The following is a 23,129-nucleotide window of genomic DNA, read 5'->3' on the forward strand; positions in this document are numbered from 1 at the left end:
AGGAGGATACAGTACTTATTGTTAAAGGAAGAATCTCTATTAGAAATGTTTTTTTTTGTGATATAGTTTATTTTATGTATATCATAATAAATAAAAATAAATTATATTTTTTCATTCAATTCATTACATTGTACGAATTATTAAATTATAGAAATATATATCGTCAAAACAGGCTACGTATAAATTTGTGTTGTAAAAAACTTTCTAATTATATATATTAACAAAATATTTTATTTACAAGTACAGTGCATTAAATGGAAACTATATAATGTTTCAAAAATTGTTAGTTAAAACTTTGTCCCACTGCCACGGTAAAGGATTTACATGTTCAAAATAATGAGCAAAGTTATCTCGAATTTTCAGTGCTGCAGATTTTTGCGAAGTATTTCTATGACTTACAGCTGTAAGTCCGATACTTATAGCCAGAAAGTTGTGTTTTTCTTCTACATTACAGTACCTTCTTGCTGCAAGTGGTAATTCTCATTCTTTATTAATAATAAAACTATGCAAGACAACCGTTGCTTGTACAGCTTTTACAGCAGTACGTGTGGATGCAACAATAGGTTGACGATATATTTTCCATCTTGCAACCAAAAGTTCGAAAGCACATTCCACTGTTCTTCTTGCCCGACTCAGGCAATAATTAAAAATTTTTCTGCTGATATTTAGTTGTCTACTCCGAGGGTACGGTCGCATCATATATGTGCTGAGAGGAAAGGCCTTATCTCCCACTAAAATATATGGAAATTCGAAATCCATATTTTTCAGACGTGTAGATGGAGGGATATGGAGAGCATTCCTTTCAAACAGATGTGGTAAGCCGCTGCTTTCAAAAACACCTCCATTGCTTTGCTTTCCTTCAGCTCCAATATCCACAATAATGAAACGGTTCTTGGCATCACTTACTGCGAGCAAATTAATGCTGTGCCTTCCTTTATAGTTGTAGTAGCATGAGCCACTATGAGGTGCCTGCAAATTGAAAACTACTATTGTGACATATGCATTTCTCATTTCACAAATGTCATTGCATTATTAATGTGTAATATATTAAACCTGAATTTTTGTAAATAAATTCATAATATATATACATACCTGAATTTCAACATGCTTCCCATCAATAGCGCCTATGCAGTGTGGAAATTGGCATATTGTTTCAAAATCTTCTATAATCGTATTCCAATTTTCTTCAGTTGTATCAATCATAACCATTTTCTGTAGAGAGAGCCAAATTGCTTCACACGGTTCCGAAATAATACGTGATAGCCTACATTGGGCAATGCGATAAGCATACGATAGCGATGTCATGCTGTCACCAGATGCCAACCAATGTACAGTCACTTCCAATCTCATCCTAACCGGTATTGGTTTTCGAACTACATTTTGTTTTTCGATCAAGGGTCCAACAATCTTGAGTAATTCGTTGAACATTGTTGACGACATTCTGAGATAGTTAAAATATTTTTCTGGATCTGTTAATCGCATCTCCACAAGTAGATTGTCGCTGTCACCTTGTGCTAGTCTTCTTTTATTAGTAAAAATAGGCCGTACCCATATTTCTCTTTTTTATCTTGCAATTTCTTGTAACGCAAGTACAAATAAAACATTAATATAACCTTTTTCATTGTTATCTCTGCATATCTCTTCGGTTCATTTCTTACTTGCATAAGAAACTTCATAATTACCATTAACATATTATTTTGATCCATGACTGCTACTTTTAGAATATAATAAAATACACAAAGTATAAATAACTTTTCTTCTCAATTAGTATATTTTTTCTTCAATCACCGAGATTGTCCAAGTGCAACAGTGTTCAGTATACAGAATCTGTATTACAGATAAAAAAACAGAACATTTGACGCGTTCGTTATCCGCAAATTAATTTTTCCTTATATTACATGGAGCGCAATTTGCGCGGAAAAGAGGGACAATATGGTAATAACTAGACATTTATATTCTTTTATTAAAATTGTATTGACTTAATTTATTGCAATTTGTATTAATATGCTTATTTTTTCAGCTCATCTATTGAATACAAGTATTTTAATCAATAAATACCGCTAAACACTCGTATTTTATAATTCCCCGTTCCGCTTTTTTGTCGAAGTTATGCTCCATTAATATTAAGGGTGCGTTCCTTTTGGACGCTTACACGCTTAAAGCGCTTATAAGCATTGCTTACGCTGTTCCATTTGGAGTTATAAGCGCTTATAAACGTATTAATGACGTCACTGTGACGTCATAACTTGTGCTAACAAATGCTTATTTCATCGAGGTAGGTCAGCAAAAGCGTGAGCGCTTACAGCGCGTGAGCGTTCATATGGAACGCACCCGTAGTATCGCATGGTGAACAGAAAAATGGATTTAAATTGTAATGTGATTAATATATGGTTAATATTTGATTAATAACTAAAATATGATTTAAATTGTACATCGGTATATGATGGTAAAATCTTTTCTACGTAATTCTTTAAGCGTAATATTGCAGTTTTCTCGCTTATTAAGAATTAAAAGAATGTTTTCTACTTCTGTATTAAGTTTTAAAGAATCTCCATCGTCATCAAACAATATTTCGAACATTATTACAATTAGCGAACACAAAAGAACAATCTGTTTTTCCGCCATTTTTACATGTTCACGATGCTCATGCACCCAAAAGGAACTACTTTCCGTTTGCAATTTTAAGCGCTTAAGCAGCAAATGGAACGATTGAAAATAGCGCTTATAAGCGTGAGCGTTCATATAGAACACACCCTAAGACAATCAAAACGAGCGGAACGTATTGCGGAAATCTAGTGATTTTGTCTTTCGCGTTTCCGCACTTAATGTAATGGCAGCCTTATACATAGATATCGGAAGATAGAGATGGAGCATGAGTTTGCGGGGGTGAAGCCTTTTCGGGGAGGACGACGAGGTAAACTGTGAGCATTTTCTATTGGATGGAATGATGCGCGTGCGTAATGGTGTTTAATACGAAATGGAATTCCTGCCCACCGGACGCGGAAATGCTGGCTGCGCGACAAAAGAGAACGCGGTAATCAATTAATTTATTATAACTGATGAATTTATTGGCTATCGCGTTATTTTTTGCCGCGCGGCAAGTATTTCCGCGTCCAGTGGGCAGGAGCTCATATTCTAATATCTCTGATTGCTAGTATTACACAGCTATATATGTTTAATAAAAACAGTCATCAAATTTATTATATTTTACGTTAAAATGTCCTTTTTTTAATAATAAATAATACCATGATAAAAGGGTCACTAATAATAATAATTATTTTAAATTTTATTGCAAACTTTTATTCAAGTTCAAATAATTGCAATCGATATATTCTTAATGGAGACTTTATACATATACATTTTATTATAAAAGATAGTATAAATATTATTACAAGCTTGTGTATACTTATTGGCAAAGTACATAGTGATATATAAGATACACTCCTTTAGGAACATAGTCATAAGATATAGATATAAATATAATAATACTTATTCTTTAAGAACATAAATATACTGCAAAGTTAAAAAATATATTAGTTATAATTATATGTTAGATAAAGCTCGTTAAATTTATAATAAATCTTACAGACAACTTCATTATAGTAAATAGTATAGATCAAACGCTTTTTACCATAGACATTTGTATATGTCTATGCTTTTTACTTTCGATATCGATAATTTTAATTACGCCATTATCGACATATGTATTATTTTCATAAATGTCATAAAGAACAATTTCTCATTGTGTTCAAAATGTTGAAATCAGACAACATCGCATATTTTTTCTAATTTATCATTTCATACACATATGTAAGCGTATGTAAGCATCGATAACAGTAAAATATAAATATGAGTCTGATTTTTTTACATAATTAGAACTGTTCACATTGACATATATATTTTTATACGTTTAGAGTTTAGACGCAAATAACATTGGCTGCGTTCAGCAGAGAAAGCAAATCAACAAGTTATTAACAAAATACTTTATCATAGTGTTTTGAAAAGCGAGGTAAGCTGCAATAGAATATTAGAAAGTTCCATTTATTAGATTTTCATTGGATCTAAGTGCAGAAACCAATCACAATAAAGAATCACTAAGCACTCACTGATTTGCTTTCTCTGCTGAACGCAGCCATTTAGTTATTTATGTGTGTACATATATGACTAAATTTATTTATGCATATATATATGTGCATAGTATGTTATACACACACATACATACACATATACCTACATATATATATATAAAGAAAATGACTTTCCTTCATTTAAATTTCGCCGCGCACCTCTGAGCGTGGGTAAAGTAGAGACCAGGCTATACATCGGAGAGATGGGAAAAAAGGGGAGTAAGAAAAAGGAGAATAAGAGGACAGCTGATAGAACATTTATAAGGAATTAGGAAGAAAGGAATAACCATATAAAATTTAACTTCAATTGTCGTTTCTTTGTTTTCTCAGGTAAGAATAGGGATGTAAAGAATGTAAATAATGTGTGAAAATAAACCTAAAACTGTTTTCTCAGAGCAACGCAATCTAGTCGTTAATTCCTAATCTAAGAGGGAGCTGGAATTTCCAACACATTATATATATATTTGTCTTATTGTGTATGTATATATATATGATGTCCCATTTTAAAATGTCGACCTCAAACATCTATAAAAAATACATTTTACAGAAAAATGTTTTAAACAAAAGTTATTCGGTTCGAAGGAGGCCATAGAATGATGCCATTGATTTGATCTTGAATAGTCGTTTAAAGGTTACTATCAAATAAATGGAACTCTCTAATATTCTATTGCAGCTTACCTCGCGAGCTTTTCAAAACACTATGATAAAGTATTTTGTTAATAACTTGTTGAGTTATAAAGCTTGAGAGTTGTAGCAAATACAAAATATCTTATTCATTTTTCGATTATCTTGCCTTACTTTTATGCACAGAATAATGAAACAAATCAATTAGTGTAACGAAAACACATAGTTGTCTTAAAAAATATGTAACTGCTTGTTACAAATTCATATATTTTTGTATAACAATATTAAATTTTCTAAAATATTAATTTATTGATTTTAAATTGAGTTTATATTTTAAAGATAATATAATACAGAGTTGAAACATTCTATATTAAAATTCTCTATGCTTCAATAATATTTAAAAAAAAAACGATTAGTGATAAAAACTTTACATTATTTCTACTTTCCAGTTCGTTTTGAAATTATTAAAATTGTTCTCAATCTATAAATTGTAGATATTTTATTTATTGACAAAAAACTATAAATAAGTATTTTTTCTTTTTGATAACTCACCTTATGTATTAAAATTGCTTGCTGATAAGAACTCAGTTTTTAAATAACAATTTAACTGTTTAATTATTAAGTCTTTATTTCTGTGAAATATTAATGTCGAGTTTTTTTCATTATATGTTTTTTTACATATATTGTTAATTTTTTCATTATTAGAAATTCCAAAAATTTTTTTATTTCTCTAACTTATCAATTACTTTAGTATAATCTTAATTGTTATATTTTTAGAGATTTAAAATTAAAATTTTTATTTTTATTGTCGTGCACATTGTATTTATTAATCTTGTCGTGAACGTCATTCAATTTCAATATCAAGATAGAAACCTTAAATGGATAACGTTCAAAGCATATATGTTGTTTTTTTACAATAAAATATATTTGTTAATAATCACGAATCATAATATGTACTTAATTGCTTCTAAATAACTATAAATAAAGACGCCACTTCTGTTTGTGATAGAGATGTACACTTGATCTCAATCTAAATTTTTACTTCGATAAAAAAATTGTATGTCTAACTTTGAATCTAATATAAAACTTCTGCATCCATTTATGATGTATATTTGTTTATTTTTTCTTTTATCATAAAAGCTCTTACAATTATTGAAACAAATAATTAATCTTATAATAATTTATCTTAAAAAACATGTAACTGCTTGTTACAAATTCATATATATTTTTAAAGACAACTATGTGTTTTTTAGTTTCACTAATTGATTTGTTTCATTATTCTGTGCATAAAAATAAAGCAAGATAATCGAAAAATGAATAAAGATATTTTGTATTTGCTACAACTCTCAAGTTTTATAACTCAACAAGTTATTAACAAAATATGATATGAAGACAAGCTCTTCAATTAAAGAAATAATAAAAATGATACAAATTAATGGCTAATAAGAGCAAATCGCTATTCTTGGAGCGCAAATATGTTTATTATTAGTTATAAAATTACAAATGAAAGGAAACGAACGTTTCGGTGTACTTTAAGACCTTCTTCAGCGCTAATTACATTCATATTAAACGGATTATGTTGTAACGGAAAATATTTGTTTATATAATTTTATGTTTATTAACATTACGTGTCTGATTCAAGTTTCACAAAAACGTTAGTCAAATTATCGGTCAAATACAAAAAGTCATTACGGTACGGTGGTAAATTTAGCATCATCTTAATAAAAAAAAACATGATTCGGTTAGCGTTGAGATTGACGTTGATGAGTTTCTCCTTTGGTTGGTAAGCCAAGGGGAGACAAAGGATTCATGGTCAATTTATAACACCGATTGACATGAGTTTGCTTCTTTACGTTATAGATTTTGTGGACGATGTGATGTTACGTTGTAATTTTATAACTAATAATAAACATATTTGCGCTCCAAAAACAGCGATTTGCTCTTATTTGCCATTAATTTGTATCATTTTTATTATTTCTATTAACAAAATACTTTATCATAGTGTTTTGAAAAACTTTCGAGGTAAACTGCAATAGAATATTAGAGAGTTCCATTTATTTGATAGTGACCTTCAAACGACTATTCAAGATCAAACTAATGGCATCATTCTGTGACCTCCTTCGAACCGAATAACTTTTGTTTAAAACATTTTTCTGTAAAATATATTTTTTACTAATATTTGAGGTCGACATTTCAAATGAGACATCCTTTATATATATATGTATACAGTGATATGTATGTTTATATGCGTGCGTGCGTGCGTGCGTGCGTGCGTGCGTGCGGGCGTGCGTGCGTGCGTGCGGGCGTGCGGGCGTGCGGGCGTGCGGGCGTGCGGGCGTGCGGGCGTGCGAACGGGCGGGCGTGCGGGCGGGCGTGCGGGCGGGCGTGCGTGCGGGCGTGCGTGCGGGCGTGCGTGCGTGCGTGCGTGCGTGCGTGCGTGCGTGCGTGCATGTGTGTGTGTTCATATATTTTAAAGATAGAAGCAGAATTTTTTTCAAAGGGAGAAGGGTGACATAAAATGACATAAAATGTCACTTCCACATTTATTTAAAACTGCTTTCATAATTTTACACCTTTTAGTATAAAGCTCTCTCACCACGACAAGGTAGATGTAAATCGAGAAAGTTTTTTGGGTTTTATTGTTACCCAGGGAGGAGACAAGTAATTCCATTGCTCCTCCTCCCTGCAAACGCCCAATATTTGCGGTATTCATGGAATTATAAATATTTGTATATTGAAAATATGGACAATATGAAGGCCTCTTCATCGCATCCATTTTCATGACAACGCAATTACAATATATGTATTTTTTTCGTCTCTGACTAATTGCAAATGAGTGATTTGCATTGAGACGTCTTTTTCCAAAGATATTCATTAGAATTTTTACCATTTTGGAAAAGCCGACAGTTCATTTTCTATTATAATGAGTAGTGTTATAGTGGGGATTCTAAGCCATGGGGCGCTGAGAGGGGTGCGGGGACGGGGGTATCTGAGAGGCGCGACGGGTCTGTTAGGGAAAGGGGGGTAGGGGGGGGGGAAGGGTCCTACACACGTTCGAAAGTAGATGTTTATCTTTGCAGTTGATTTTATAGCCGGGGTATTTTAGAAGTCATAAAACTTTTTTTTTTCTAGTTTTATGATCATTTTATGACCATTAGAATATTATGGAAAAAGAGATTTTAAGCGCCGGCGTTCGGCAGCTTTGCACCCTCGCGGAAAATCTCCCATAAAACTGGAGCGAAACATCTTCCATAATTTTAAGGAAAGAATGCAACGCATCAGCGCCATTATGGAAAAAAAGATTTTAATCGCCGGCGTTCGGCAGCTTTGCACCCTCGCGGAAAATCTCCCATAAAACTGGAGCGAAACATCTTCCATAATTTTTAAGGAAAGAATGCAACGCACCAGCGCCAACATTCGGCTGCTCGAATTTGAGAATCTGTCTCCGCGTTAAAACGTATTCAACAGTCGTCGAGTGTTTTTCGATTTAGTGCTAAAATGGATATAGAAGATGTGATTGTCATCGAAGACAATGAAGATAATGAAGATGTGGTTATTATCGACGACAGCGATGAAGAAGTGGAAATAGTAAATGACTCTGATTATGAGAGTGATCCGGAAGACTATTTGAATGAACAAGTAGTGCCGTTAGTGCGTGAAGATTTACGAATTATAACTGAACGGCAGGAAATGTGTAACATCATATTTTATTACGAAGTAAAAAAGTATGACAACGACGAGGAAAATAGTGAAAAATTTTGTTCGGGATGTTTCATCGAAGTTTAAGATTCATATACACAAGGTAAAATTGTGTATAAACATGAAACAGGACAATATATTTATCACGGTTGGAACTCGTGTAATAATTGTGGACACTCACTGTGCCAAGTAATAGCATGTAGTGTGTGCCGTTTTTGTGCGCAGCAATAAACTTTTGTAGACATTTGCTAGGATTAAGTGCTGTGAAAAATGGTGACCAAAAAACTATTGAATGCGGTGGTGGAGTTTCAACGAAATCGCGAACTTGACATAAAAAATTCCTCAACAGTGATCTTTAAACTACAAAGTTATATATGGACGAATGAAAACAACAGACTAAGGGGAAAGCCTTGCGAGAATTGCTGTTTACCAGGCGGAAATCGGCAAGCATGTCCTGAGCAGTTACAAGAAATCCATCGGGAAATCCGTCAACATATCGATAACATGTTGTATCTACAACATGTCATCGACAATGATCCAGATTCTGATACTGATTCTGATCAGTAATTGTAAGTAATTTTTGATGTGTAAGATTCTTTTTCAAATTATGAAAATATTAATAAATTTTTTTATTTCTGTTATGCAGGAGCCCTGCCTAGACGCCACTACCACCGCCCGGTCATCCCCTCCAGTGCCTCGCAGCAGTCGTCGTCGTGCCGTACCCCTCGACCATCGGCGTGCAATCTTTTATATATTTTTTTTATATCTTTTTCTTTTTATTTTTATTTTTAAATTCACACAACACACACACACACACACACACACAGATTTTTGTAAATAAACACACACACTTTTTAAATAAAAAAAAATTATGTTAAAACACATATAATTGCTTGCTTGCGCTTCCTTCATCTATCCCATCCTTCTTCCTTCATATACTAGATATAATTAGATATAATAACTTAATATTTTAATATAAAAAGAAAAAAAAGAAAAAAAATAATAAAAAGGAAAAAAAAATAATAAAAAGAAAAAAGAAAAAAAATTATAAAAAGAAAAAAGAAAAATAATTACTGTTTGCGTTCTCGCTTTCCTTCACCTCGCGCTATCTCTTTCTTTCCTAGCGTTTACTCTCTCGCTCTCCTTCGCCTCGCGCTATTTCTTTCTTTCCTAGCGTTTATTCTCTCGCTTTCCTTCACCTCGCGCTATCTCTTTCTTTCCTAGCGTTTACTCTCTCGCTCTCCTTCGCCTCGCGCTATTTCTTTCTTTCCTAGCGTTTACTCTCTCGCTCTCCTTCACCTCGCGCTATTTCTTTCTTTCCTAGCGTTTACTCTCTCGCTTTCCTTCACCTCGCGCTATCTCTTTCTTTCCTAGCGTTTACTCTCTCGCTCTCCTTCGCCTCGCGCTATCTCTTTCTTTCCTAGCGTTTACTCTCTCGCTCTCCTTCGCCTCGCGCTATTTCTTTCTTTCCTAGCGCTTACTCTCTCGCGGTCCCTAGCTTTGCATCTCCCTTCCCAGCATGACGTCATTCCCCGCAACGAGCTACATATGAGAACTGGGACTGTTTACGGGTGGGAGGAAGCACGGATGGGAAATGCGTGCGAGTAAATTATATCATGATTTAAATTTAAAAAAACTTTATTCTTCTCTTTTATATATATTTTTTTTTTTATTACATATTGTGACTAAAAACTAAAGCTACCAGTTCGCAATCGACGAGTTGATGTTTATTGAAGGCGTCGCTGGCGCATATTACATTTGACACCTTTTATTATCCGTTATAGTGGACGCGATATTGGAGAATTGTGTAAACTTAGTATCGACTGTCTCGGTGATTCTAACCAATCGATCAAAGGTTACATCGATGCATTGATCGAGATTAAACATACGGTGTAACGTCGGTTCAATCATCATCATGCGTACGTTTAAAGATTCGAGACTTATAAGTTTAGTATCGTTAATCGTATGAACTCGCACTGTTAGCGGTCCAACGCTTATAAAATTATAGGTATCTTTAGAGTCCTTTCGCAGTAAATCGTGAATATTGCGACGTTGCACGTAGAGTCCCTTCCACGTTTCGAGAGATAATACCAGTTCCTTTCCTTGATGATCTCCTATGACAATTTCCACGTAACTCGGTGTACCCACGTTGATACCAATTTCAAGGAATTTGAATTCCGTGGTTGTCAATGCGTATCGTCTACTTAGTATACGAATCGCACGACGCTTCAACGAAATGCTTTAGAAAAATAAAATAAAAAAATTAGTTTAAAAACAATTTGTGAAAAAATAGAAAGAAGTTAAACAAAAACTTACTTGTCACATTTGTTCTCAAACGATGGAGTTTCATAACGATTCGGTACGTAATTATTCACGCTTCTGCTGGGGCCGCCACTGCTTCTTTCGACGTAGTACATATTTCCAGATTTCAAAAGTGGACCACTTTCACGAACGGTTAACGCAACACTGACCGTATGAAGAATCAAATATACGTGACATCCCGTTTTTCAAAGTAGTGGGAGATTAGTGGTAAATGTGGTGGGAGATTCTAGAATACTTTAGTGCTCTGAAATTTTTAGAAGGGAAAGAGACGATACTCGGATAAAAAGAATTCTTAAATGACTCGTGAGGGAGGGAGGGAGGGAGGGAATGAGGAGGGGGAATAAGAAATAAAACATATTAGTGTTTAAATATTTTATTTTTCCAAATCTTGCAATTCTTTCTGGCGTTGCGACCACCAGTTAAATATTTTGAATACATTTTGTAATGCGCAATTCTTAACATGTTTTTCACATCGTATAGTATTTTTAACATCTAGATTATTTAGAGATTCGATATCGTCGTAATCAGCATCCAAGGTCTCAATGATTAAATTTTCTCTCGCATCGTCGTCGAGTATATTAGCAAGCCATTCTCGTTTCTGGCATCCTTTAACGTATACGATACACTGCATTTTATCATCTTCTTCTTCAACTACAGCTGTTGTAATCAATCGTTTCGCCATGCTGTACGCAACGATTCCATCCTCCCACTGTAGTCCATAATGATTCGCCATCAACCATAAAGCTTGACACTTTTCGGATTTTGTAAGGAGATGGTATAGGACTCCGAAAAATGTAGTGTGCGAGAACAGTTCCTCTTCTCAGCACCGCCACCTCCTTTGCGATGAATTTATTCGAAACGACAAATCCTTGCAGATCGACAAACGTTGGTACAGACATGATGAGATCTCTTTTCGTCAGTTAAGAAGAATGACAACCATCTCGTAACACTCGGATTTATATCCAGCTTTCCCTCTCTCTAGATTATTGTCGCAAACACTTAGGTAATTTTGCGCACAACGTTGGTCAACGGGTTGTACTGGATTACGCGATCGTGTATGATGAGACAGTACGCAGTCGTATTATTAGCCACATTCTCCTTACACTCAAATTCCAATCGCACATCCACGGTTGCACTCTTGACCGATTCGTTTTGTCGAGAACAATCGATGATCACAAACGGACCGTACTGTAGAAACAGTGAGACAGTGAGACTCGGTTCGAGGTACTCGTATCCGTAATAGTTTTTGCAGAAACGCGCGTACGTGTCGTACAGAATCGACCATCTGTTTTTATCGATATCCAGATTCATGTCATCGTACGGATAACATTCCGAGTTCAGATAGAGTTTCACGTTTGTTAATTTACAGTCGTCGAATTTACTCGCATCCTTGGATCATATCCTCGGATCATATCGGACATAACATTCTTCCGGCCTGTCTGCAGAGCAAAGATAACGTATCGTGGTTTCTCCAGCTGAGTCGCGGTCTTAATGGCCCACGAATGTTTGGTTGTACGCTGCAACAGCGGAAACTCGTACAGATCCCACGAGCGAAAACCCATGCTGAGGTAGCGTCCGCTTTCCAGAGCGCGCAGCATAGACAGCTTTTTAATTTCACTCAACAACACATGTGGCATTCGCCATTGTATCTTGAATATGTTGATCACAGGCTCCAGCATCGAAGCTCCAAGCAGACAATTGTTGTCATTGCGCGATCGTATTAAGATTAATTCGTGACGAGCGTTAATTACTATGCGTCTGTAATCCTCGCAAAATCCCAATAACATGTAGAGCGGTACGCAAAAATTAAAGTGTCCATCCACAATAGTTGGCTCACTCCAGCCAGCATTTCTCATAATCACGCTTCTATCAGATGATATTGTTACATAGTTTTTGAGCATACTTGTTATTCCCACGTTTCTATTTCGATCAATCTCCACACCATCGAGTTCATATCGAATCTCGTCAAACATGAATGCAACGCAATTATTTTGCAGTACCACATTGAATCCTCCAGCTGGCTTCTTTATCTTTAATTCTCCCTCGATGTATAAGAAACTCTCGTACGGCAATGTATACAGATCCTGTTGTTGTATGGGTATTCTTATCTCATCACTGTGTCCGAACGTTGTGTTGGCGAATGGGTTATAGGAGTGAGTCTCAATCTTGACGATGCGATCGTCAAAGATTGGCTCAACCGCGATGTCGAGAATGTCAGTCATCGTTTAAATGTTTCGCACCACGAATCCCAAAGATTGTAAAAACGCAACGTTTGATGCGTTCAATTTCTTTTTCTTAGTGCCGGATGATTGGATATTAGCAAATGTCGATGTTGTTGTCGCTGACGTCGTAAAGATTGTATTGTCTCTCACGTCTTTCGATCCGTTCAACACGAGCATCACACGCTAATTTTACCGCCGCCGTACATGCAATCTAATGGTGATCTCTTCTCCTCGAAAATCGAGTAATCGTCCTTCCTGGTCGACAACGCGTAACGTTAAATCCGTATTGCACCGCACGATGATCGGTAGATAAATGATGTGTGCCGGTGTTTCCGATATCTTATATCCTGGTGGTACCCTCGGTGAAAATTCGTGTATCGTATGAACGAGTTTGCCGTTGTTGTACGCCCCTGCGGTCACATTACATTCGACGCGGATAATGTTCACGTTGATAATGTTAATCGGCACGTCCGACTCGTACCATTTTCGCGGCTGCAGTATACGGTTCGAGAATCCTAGCAGCGATCCAATATTGTTAGGCTTGCTAAAATTTAATCTGTAGGCGCATTTGATCTCGCTCCTCATCGTATTGTAATTAGCGCGGAGCACTATAGGCCATTCTCCAGCCTCAAAGTTATCATTGTCGTCAGTGTGTTTTTTATCACCATCACGAACTGTGTGTTGCGAACGTTTTCGTAAAATTGTATGTTTCAAAAATTCATGTATCGCTTGCAGCTCGTACGATCCCTCGGGAATCGTAATTTCCGCATCGTCTTTGCCAAAGTAAAATTTATTATTCGAGAAATTCACGTTCGATATCGTGTGATAACTTTCAAAATCCGCTAGACCAAGCTCGTATTCACCGTCGCTTAAATCTACGTTGGGAAAGTAGTTTGCCGCGAGAACGCTGCTCTTTCCAGTCAGCGTGAATGTCATAGACATGTTGGCCAAACTGTTTAACGAATACTAAGTTAAATAGCGCAATGTATGTCTTTAAATTTGCGTGCATCGACCGTTCGGAGAAACTACAAGCACAATTGTCCACAGATGCTTTGATTATAAGTTTGATAGGATGTGTGATTATATTCTATTTTTGTCACATTTAAATATCGCACCAATTCATTCGGCGGTCGAAGATTGCCAAAACTGTCAAAATATATAGCACAATTCCCCCTCTTTGCATACGCTACCCAGTGAGTACCCGAGCCTTTAGCGTTATCCAAATTTATGATCCCGCTCTCGTTTCGATATATACCACCGATCGGTAATGAGTTACGCATAAAAACACCTCTAAAATATGGAATGTGCATACATTTTGCTAGTTGCAGCAATTGTACGTTGGTAGTTACGCCCTCTGGCATTTTTAGCGTCTCTTTGACGTTTTTTTTTTTCTTCTTTCTCATTGAGACTCCTCGTCCGTATTTGTATGGTGCGAGATACAATCCGCGACCTTCCATGGCACGATTGTGACGTAGCATTTCTTGAAACTGACGTTGTGTAGCTTTTCCATCGTTCACCATCTTTGCTACACCAGCCGCTCCACCAATCAGAGATCCGAGAGCGCCCAACAATGGTAGAATCGGTAATACACCCCCGCGTTTCGCTACCGGAAGTATTCGTTTTTCCACCATCTTTTTCTTCGTTTTCGTCTTTAGACCCATACCGAACTTTGTTTTGGTTTTCATTGCTGTCCAGACAGCTGTGGCTGCGGCTCTCTCACCGAGAGACGAATCTTTCGCAGTGATGCGAGTTTGCGCCTTTTTGGCGAGTATCCTATCCGCCGCGTGTCTTTCGGCAAGATCGTTACTCCGAAAGTACGCTATATCGTGTTCACGACACCCTGCGTCCAATGGGTTGATACCTCGATCACCTCTAGCCAATCGTTTTTCTAGCCGCGTGCCCGGACCGCAAAACTGGTATCCAGGAATATGTAATTCGATAGGAAGCGCGTTTATTGCACGATTTAATAGACCTCTGCTTATTTGCGTTGACATTCACGACAATCTTTTATCATTGGCGCTGGACCGTCAATGTGCGTTTGTTGCCACGGTTGATTGTAATGTTCGAAACAGCGACGATAGGTCTGAACCTCCGAATCCGCCTTTATGTATTCCGAAAGTTTGTCCCACACGTAGTGGACGTGATTGCCACACATTCGCAATAAAACTGCTTTAGATACAAACTGTTCGGCACTCAAATCGAGAATATCGTAAGGACTTGATAGCAGGACAAACATTTTTTCGTTACTGAACACTTTGTAGTTCCGCGCAGCTATAAATAGACAGGCGTGCGATCCGAATCGGAAGTGGGAAAATGAAATTCGTGCGACAACCTTTCGCGATACGCGTGACAAATTATGACGTCAGATTACGCTCGATGGGTGACAATGCGGAGATGCGTAGACACGGTACGATGCTGCCGAATACTATACGCGCAATCGTTTGCGGCCCCTCGAATTGCGGTAAAACTAACGTGTTGATTAGTTTGATAGAAAGTCCGCACGGCGTCCGCTTTGAAAATGTGTACGTGTATTCAAAGTCACTGCAACAGCCAAAATATCAATATTTGGAGAATTTGTTAACGTCGATCGATGAAATCGGCTATTTTACATTCTCCAATAACAGTGACGTCATTTCACCGAGCGAAGCACGTCCAAACTCGATTTTCGTTTTCGATGACGTGGCGTGCGACAAACAAAATACGATAAGAGAATATTTCTCAATGGGACGCCACTCGAACGTCGACTGCTTCTATCTCTGCCAGACATACGCGAGAATACCGAAACATCTTTTACGCGACAATGCGAACCTGCTAATCTTGTTTAAACAGGATGGCACCAACTTGAAACACGTGTACAACGATCACGTGAATACCGACATGTCATACGAGGATTTCAGTGAGTTATGTCGTACTTGTTGGCAGCAAAAGTATGGATTTCTCGTGATAGACAAGGATAGCTTGCTTACAAACGGGCGATACAGAAACGGATTTAACGTGTTTGCGATACCACAAAATGATTAGTCGTTGCCTACATTCTGTCGTGAGGGGTGAAACGCGAGCGTTCAACACTCTCTATCGATATGGCTGGGAGCGATAATATTCGCGAGCGTGAAAAGATGGCGAAGGAGATTGCGAAAACGAGCGAATCGATCCGCAAGAAACATCGCGTTTTGAAGACCGGTAACATCGATGACGATATCGCGGTCAAGACCCATTTTAAACCTATTATCGAGCCGCTGCAAAAGATTGTCGACAACTCATTCGCGGTGAAAAATAAGTCAGAGAGTAGCGCAAAGATTAAAATCAAGCGATACAAGGAGGATGAGAAGGAAGAGGCTAAAGATGAGGAGGTAGAGAAAGAGAAAGAGGAAGATGCGACACCGGAAAAAAAGGAAACGATCGGACGTTTTACTGTATGAACCGTCGATAGCCTCTACGCCGTTAACCGCACCAACAAGCGTAAACGAAGATGTTTTCGAAACCTCGGGCAACATGCTCGAATCATCGTTTGTTCGAAACAAGTTACAAACGCCGGAAGGTCAAGAAACGTTGCGGGAGTACTTTGGGCCACTTGGGCAAAAGTACATAGGCGCTTTGCTCAGTGGCGACAAAAATCACGAGATTGATCATGTGTATGGAGTCTATTTTGACAGAAAGAATGAAATGCGACTCGGCAACAAACAATTCAACATCAACAAAGATGACTCTATTATCATAGACGACGTGCGGTACATTGGAACGCCAGGATTGTACGAGTTGATCTTCAAGAGAATTCCCGATGACGAACTTTACACGAGGGGGGACGATTTGGAAAAATACAAGAGCATATTATTGGTGACGAACGCGCATAGACGCGATTATGATGCGCAGGGCCATTTGAAGGGTAACAGGGGGTACAAGTACAAACATATAATTGCACCGTTGCTGTCGCTCGAATCGAAAAATACAAAATCTGGAGGGGAGATATCTATGCCTCGCGCTATGACGCTAACCAACAATATGATTGATTACGTGTACTGGGACGATCCCAACGAACTAGTGGATCGGCTACGATTGCTCAACGCTTCGCGCCAAGCTGGTCACAACGCTCACGACAACGAGATCCAGTCGATCATCGAGGAACTTCGCGAAGCAGGAATTATTATAAATTAAATGGTGTCTCGACAAAACTAATCAGTCGATCAGCGTTGCGTGACACTTTACAAAGCATCAGAAAAAATGCCTATCAACAAATTTGGATTATTCGATCCAAGAAATGATGCAACCGGCACAAACGGTTCTTGGGATAGATTGGTAAAAAGTTATGTGCACAAAAACGCTTTGTGTCGCGTCGTTACAGACTTCGATGCAAGGTCACGTAAGATTCGCCGTGTAGCGCAACCAGAGGCTGACACCGATGCCGTCAACAAACTGTACGTGGAGTCCTGCGTTAAAAGATTAATGAATCAACAGAAAGAATCAGACGAGAAGCTGATTTCGCTTGAGAAGGACGTGCGAGCAATACAGATTGTGCTAAATGAACTTTAACGCCCGGCTAACGCTAACTCAGAAACAGCTATCAACCTAAATGAGCATCAGTGAACGGGTTAGGAGCGGCTATCAAACGGTTATCGAACAGCTACGAAGGATTATAGAACGGCTGCGAACAATTATCGAACAGCTACGAAGAATTATCGAACTGCTATCTAAACTACAATGAGTGGCAGTGGCAGTGGCAGTGAACGACTTAGCAGCAGCTGCAACAGCTTCGAACGAGGCTAGCAGCATCTCAAGCAGGGCTGCGAACGAGGCTACGAACACGTTCTTAACGGCTACACTCAAGGTTACAAACAACTCAAGAACTCCTACGATCGGTCAAAAGACGTCTGTGAACGAGGCTACGAACGGGTCAGAAGCGGCTACGAACGAGTCAAAAACGACTGTGAAAAAGGCTGCGAACGGGTCAAGAACGATTTTCGAATGGGTGAAGGACGACGGTGAACAGGTCAAGAACAGGTCAAGAACGGCTATTAAAGGCGATAAACGAAAATGAGTGAAAAAAATGCGAACAACAAACGGACATCGAGAAAAACTGACAAAGCAAAGAATCAACATAGTTTGGAGAGACGACAGTTGGTGAACGAACTGCATGCGCCAGTGAAAAAAAATTTTCCCCGAAGACACGTCATAGTGCGGGGATACGATGATCTGTGGCAAGCCGACATCGTCGAGATGCGTCCGTATTCTCGTTTCAACAAAGGTTACCACTACATACTCACCGTCATCGATGTGTTGAGCAAGTATGCATGGGCTGCACCACTCAAGAGTAAAGGTGGAAGGGAGACGGCTGATGCAATCGCCAAAATAATTCGAGATAGCAAGAGATGCCCGAAAAACATACAAACTGATAACGGGAAGGAATTTTACAATACCGATGTGCAACGGCTTATACGGAAACATAACATTAATCACTATTCCACATATTCGGTATTGAAGGCGTCTGTCGTCGAGCGATTCAATCGCACGCTGAAGAACGACATGTGGAAGATGTTTACGCTGAACGGAACTTACAAGTGGATCGACGCGCTATCCCGACTCGTTGCAGAATATAACGCGCGAAAACATCGCACTATCAATATGAGACCTATCGATGTTACTCCCACGATCGCTGATAGACTTTTAAATACAGTATACAACAGTATAAAAATTGCTGCTCCTGCAAAGTTTAAAGTAGGTGACCTGGTACGCGTTAGCAAATACAAAAAACTTTTCGAAAAGGGTTACACACCAAATTGGACAACCGAGGTGTTTAAGATTGTTAAAGTGCAACATACTAATCCCGTAACATATCTACTCGAGGATTATCGCAAAAAATCTATCGCTGGAGCATTTTACGAGCACGAGTTGCATCGCGCGAATTATCCAGATGTGTATCTCGTGGAGAAAGTACTGCGCAGGAGGGGTGACGAAGTTTACGTGAAATGGTTGGGATTTGATAGCTCGCACAATTCTTGGGTACATAAGGATCATGTAATTTAATTTTATAAGAAATACAATGTATTCAATATAAAAAATATATGAAATATTTGAAATATACAAAATCTTTATTAATACATCCTTTCCAATAGTCATTACAATATATAAAATATGAAATATACAAACAAGAAAAAAATTACACACACATTATATTTTATAAAGATATCTTATAATGTCCCCACGGTAACGTATCAATAGTTGTAGGTACGATATACCGCTTGTCGTCGTACGGACTTAGAGCAATTTTTGTTTCGCGAATGGTGTATACCTTGTGTAATTTTGATCTTATACACGATTGACTACGCGTTATTTCAATCTCTTCGTTCAAACACCGCGTGTAATCGTCAAACGTTATCGTTCTCGCAACAACGTTACTCTTGACGCCTTTTACCTTTTTCATATCCTTCTTACCATCCACGCGCAACGCATACATTTTTGCTCTAAGCCCGACAAATTCAGTCATTATGGTACCGTTGTTTTCATCCTTCATTAGACCCGGTACCTTTTTATTCACGAGCGGTATACCGTACGCATTGTCTATCGCATAGTCGCTCGTATCAAATCTGCTGATGTCGCGTTTCATATTCTCGTACATATTGTCGCACTCAATGTGATATATAAGACTATCCGTATCAGTGTACATGACTTTGCATCTCTCCCGATACATTGGTACCATATCGTGGTGAAATTCGTACAAACATGTCTTGGATATATCGAGAATACACATACCTACGTAAATTGATTTGTAGAATTTCACCTCGAGTTTACGTAATTCTACAGCGATTAGATTTTCCGAAAAAATGCTTCTGCTATGAAAATTTGGTTTTGCAATCAATGTCTCTGCGCCGTACCTTCCGTCCCATTTTGTTAAAAGTTTAACATCTACGCGATTGCGCACATTTTCCATCGTTTTGCCAAACACTGCATTATTCATTAGTTTGTACAAATTTTTTTCAAAATCATTTTTTGCCAGTGTTCTAAATTTTGTGTTGAGTTCTATATAAGTACGGAGCCACGGAGATTGAGTGAATTGTAATATACGATGAATTTTTGTAACACGAAGACCGTGACGTGAACATTGCTGCAGGTTGCGGTAGTGTATCACGTAACGCTTCTTATCGTATACAGTTGCGAGAAGCTTGCCCTCGCGCTTGCCGGGTGGTTTGTCGTGTCGGACAAAACGGTAGGTCAGTGTGCGAATCGTGAAGATGCTGTGGATACTCGAGATCGACTTCGAGGATGTAGCCTGTAGACGAATCGAGCGCGATCGATGATACATCAAAATTGGAAACATTATCGACCCACTGAAAATCGGCGTAGGGCAATGGTTGACACATCGCCCATCCGTATAAATTATTAACATCGAAATACATCAAGTACGTTGATGGTTTTGATAAGTCATACGACTGCATGTACTTGTTATTAGCACGCGCGTACCTGTTGGAACATTGACTCAGACCACCGCGTATACCTCGTTCGATAAACATAACCATGTCAATGTCTGTGAGTAATTCAAATATAATTTTTGGATACTTTAACATGGCGTCCCACGTGTAACCGGGAAGAGTATAGTAATACGCGGGGTCGAGCCCATAACTCTTGATACAACTCTCTCGGAAATTTTCAAAAATGTCTGCTAATAACAAAACATCGATTTTTAAATACAGATCGCTATATTCGACTAGCGTTCGAATGGAGAATCGCTTCCACACAATCTCAGCATGCGCGTAATCGCTCTCAGATACTGTGTTACCTGTCAAGAAACTGTAAAATGATTCTCGTGATGGTAAACACGCATCTTGCAATTTATCTACGCAGTCAATGTACTCGTACGGGAAGACACCTTTTCTTGTTAATAAATTGAAATCTTCGGCGGATAAATTTTTATATTCCGATTGTAAAATTTTGAGTTTATCCTTGCTCAGAAAAGACGCCAATTTGTCGAGACTTGTTGTGAGAAATTTATATGAATCTATGAAACGTAATTTAATGTGATTTCCCGGTTTGTTTTTCGTACCTTTAACATGTTTTGTAAATGAAATATATTTTTCTTTTGTTATCGGAAGTAAATCGATTCCCCCTTCGAACGCTGTGGCTATTTCCTCGATTATAAAGTGAGAATCATAACCAGATAAATTGTGAAATACTATTGGAATGCAAAAAGATTCTTTGTAATTTAGATTGCAATTTGAATGCGCGGGACCTCTGTACCGCCCGGTCAAATGACAATGATCGCGTACGCGCGTATCATCTTCTACGAATGGTTTCTCACATATATGACACTGAGTCGCGCTTCGAAATTCTTTCCATTCATTTTGCATTAAATTTACCATGGGGACATTGGTTGTTAAAATATTTTCTACATGTTGCGCCAAATTTTTAAGTTCGTCGGTGAACCATGCAACGCAATTGGCTTCGCGACGAGAATGATACGCGGATAACGAATTATCGTACGAGCAATGTACATAATAAGCCATACTAAATACTTGGTGATGTTGATAAAAATTTTCTTCTTCTTTTTTCACCAAAACGCACTCCAGGTCGGCGTACACGACGAAAGGTAGTCGCTCCTTCCTGTTGTAGTTGGTGAATGCGAGCCACTTATCCTTATCGCTCGGTAATCGGATAGCGCAGTCGTTCATCTTTCCACAGTCTACTGTATGTGATTGCAATTTCTCGACCGAGTGAAAATAGTGCATGCACCTGTATAATAAAAGTTAAAATTTTTATATCCTTGTTTTAAATATTTTTAGACAGTTTTATTAAATATACATACCGATCGCAGATATATTTTTTAGTCTTGTGTTTGCTGAGTTGCATACTAACAAGTCTAGATAGATTCTTGATCCATGCAAAATGTCCGATATCTTGCACGTAGAGCAAGTTGATGTGCTTGTCTCTCTTTTGCTCCGTAAGGTGAATAGGGACAATGTTTTCGTTTTCAAAACTGTACACGTTGATTGAAATGTCATTATAAATTTCAAATTTTTTAATTTGATTAAGAGTGACTGGAAACTCAATATCTTGGAGATTTAGTACTGTTGTATAATGCGGGTACGATGATTGTCGGTGTGTGCATCTTTCAGCTGGATACAGAGCAGCCACTACCGCCCACGCAAAACATGCATTGTCTTTAGATTGCACGTTAACCACTGCTCGTTTCATTATTATCTTTCGCGATAATTGCACGTAACATCCGGCGCGCATAGGATTATATTTATTTATATTTACAGTCAAATTTAGTATACGCGATAATGCCCATCCGCTATCGCGTTCCTGAAATTCTTCGAGCGATGCAAGGATTGGCTCGACGACTCGCCGCTCATACCACTCACGTAAATCGGATGTATGTAAGAGTTCACAGTTTCTCGTATTGATTGATTTATTGGCATGCTTATCGCCCGCCACAAACTCGCCGTTAAACACTGTATTCACTTTCACACTGTTATGTTTTTGCATAACGTCTCGCACGTGCTCGAGCACAATGTCACTCGCATCTTCCAAAAATTGACGAGGTTCGATGTGATTATAATTTATAACCGCACCAGTCAAGATGCGGCTCTCAAACGCCGTATCAATCTCTCGCCATATGAGTCTCTCCGAGTTATTTTCACTACTATAATCACCACCACTGGGTATAAACTGTCTCTGCAATCGAGTTTTTGCACCCTCGAGTCGCGCAATTCTTGTCACCAAAGATTGTCTATTTCCGATTGAGAGTCGCGGACGCTTGACACGGCTGCGTTCTTCAAGCTCTTCGATAAACTCCTCGCAATGCTGCAGCCATCCAAAATATTCACCCAAGTCACCCAATGTGGTGACTTGGTGGGAACGCTCCAACAAGTCGCGTTCTTTCTGCTGCACGTTTTCCATTTTTTCTCTCTCTATTTTTGTGTGCAAACATAACACATATTACGCGACATTATTATATGTAATAAAATTTGACAGCTACTGCACCATCGCATATCCACCTCATCGGGCGATGTAACTTTATGTCTCCGTATTTCGTATATTAATCCGATGTCATCTCGAAAGGTGTCCATACACGAAGCACAGAGAGCTAGAGCACCACCCGTTGAATAATAAAAGTGTATGGCGCAAATCTTACGTTGATTTTGCG

The 23,129-nt window shown here is 38.1% G+C and overlaps 1 protein-coding gene and 1 pseudogene across 1 annotated transcript; one reads left to right on the forward strand and one right to left on the reverse strand.

The window, feature by feature from the left end:
• Positions 1-9,854: 9,854 nt before the first annotated feature.
• LOC140672910 (uncharacterized) lies at positions 9,855-11,454 on the reverse strand (annotated as a pseudogene).
• A 4,939-nt stretch (positions 11,455-16,393) lies between these two features.
• LOC140673586 (uncharacterized) lies at positions 16,394-17,146 on the forward strand. The gene has a single exon (XM_072906629.1). It carries the CDS (start codon positions 16,487-16,489, stop codon positions 17,144-17,146), a length of 660 nt encoding a protein of 219 aa, XP_072762730.1. The 5' UTR covers positions 16,394-16,486.
• The last annotated feature ends 5,983 nt before the right edge of the window (positions 17,147-23,129 follow it).

Source organism: Anoplolepis gracilipes, chromosome 14 (genome assembly GCF_047496725.1).
Source record: "Anoplolepis gracilipes chromosome 14, ASM4749672v1, whole genome shotgun sequence".
In the NCBI taxonomy this organism is placed as follows: Eukaryota; Metazoa; Arthropoda; class Insecta; order Hymenoptera; family Formicidae; genus Anoplolepis; species Anoplolepis gracilipes.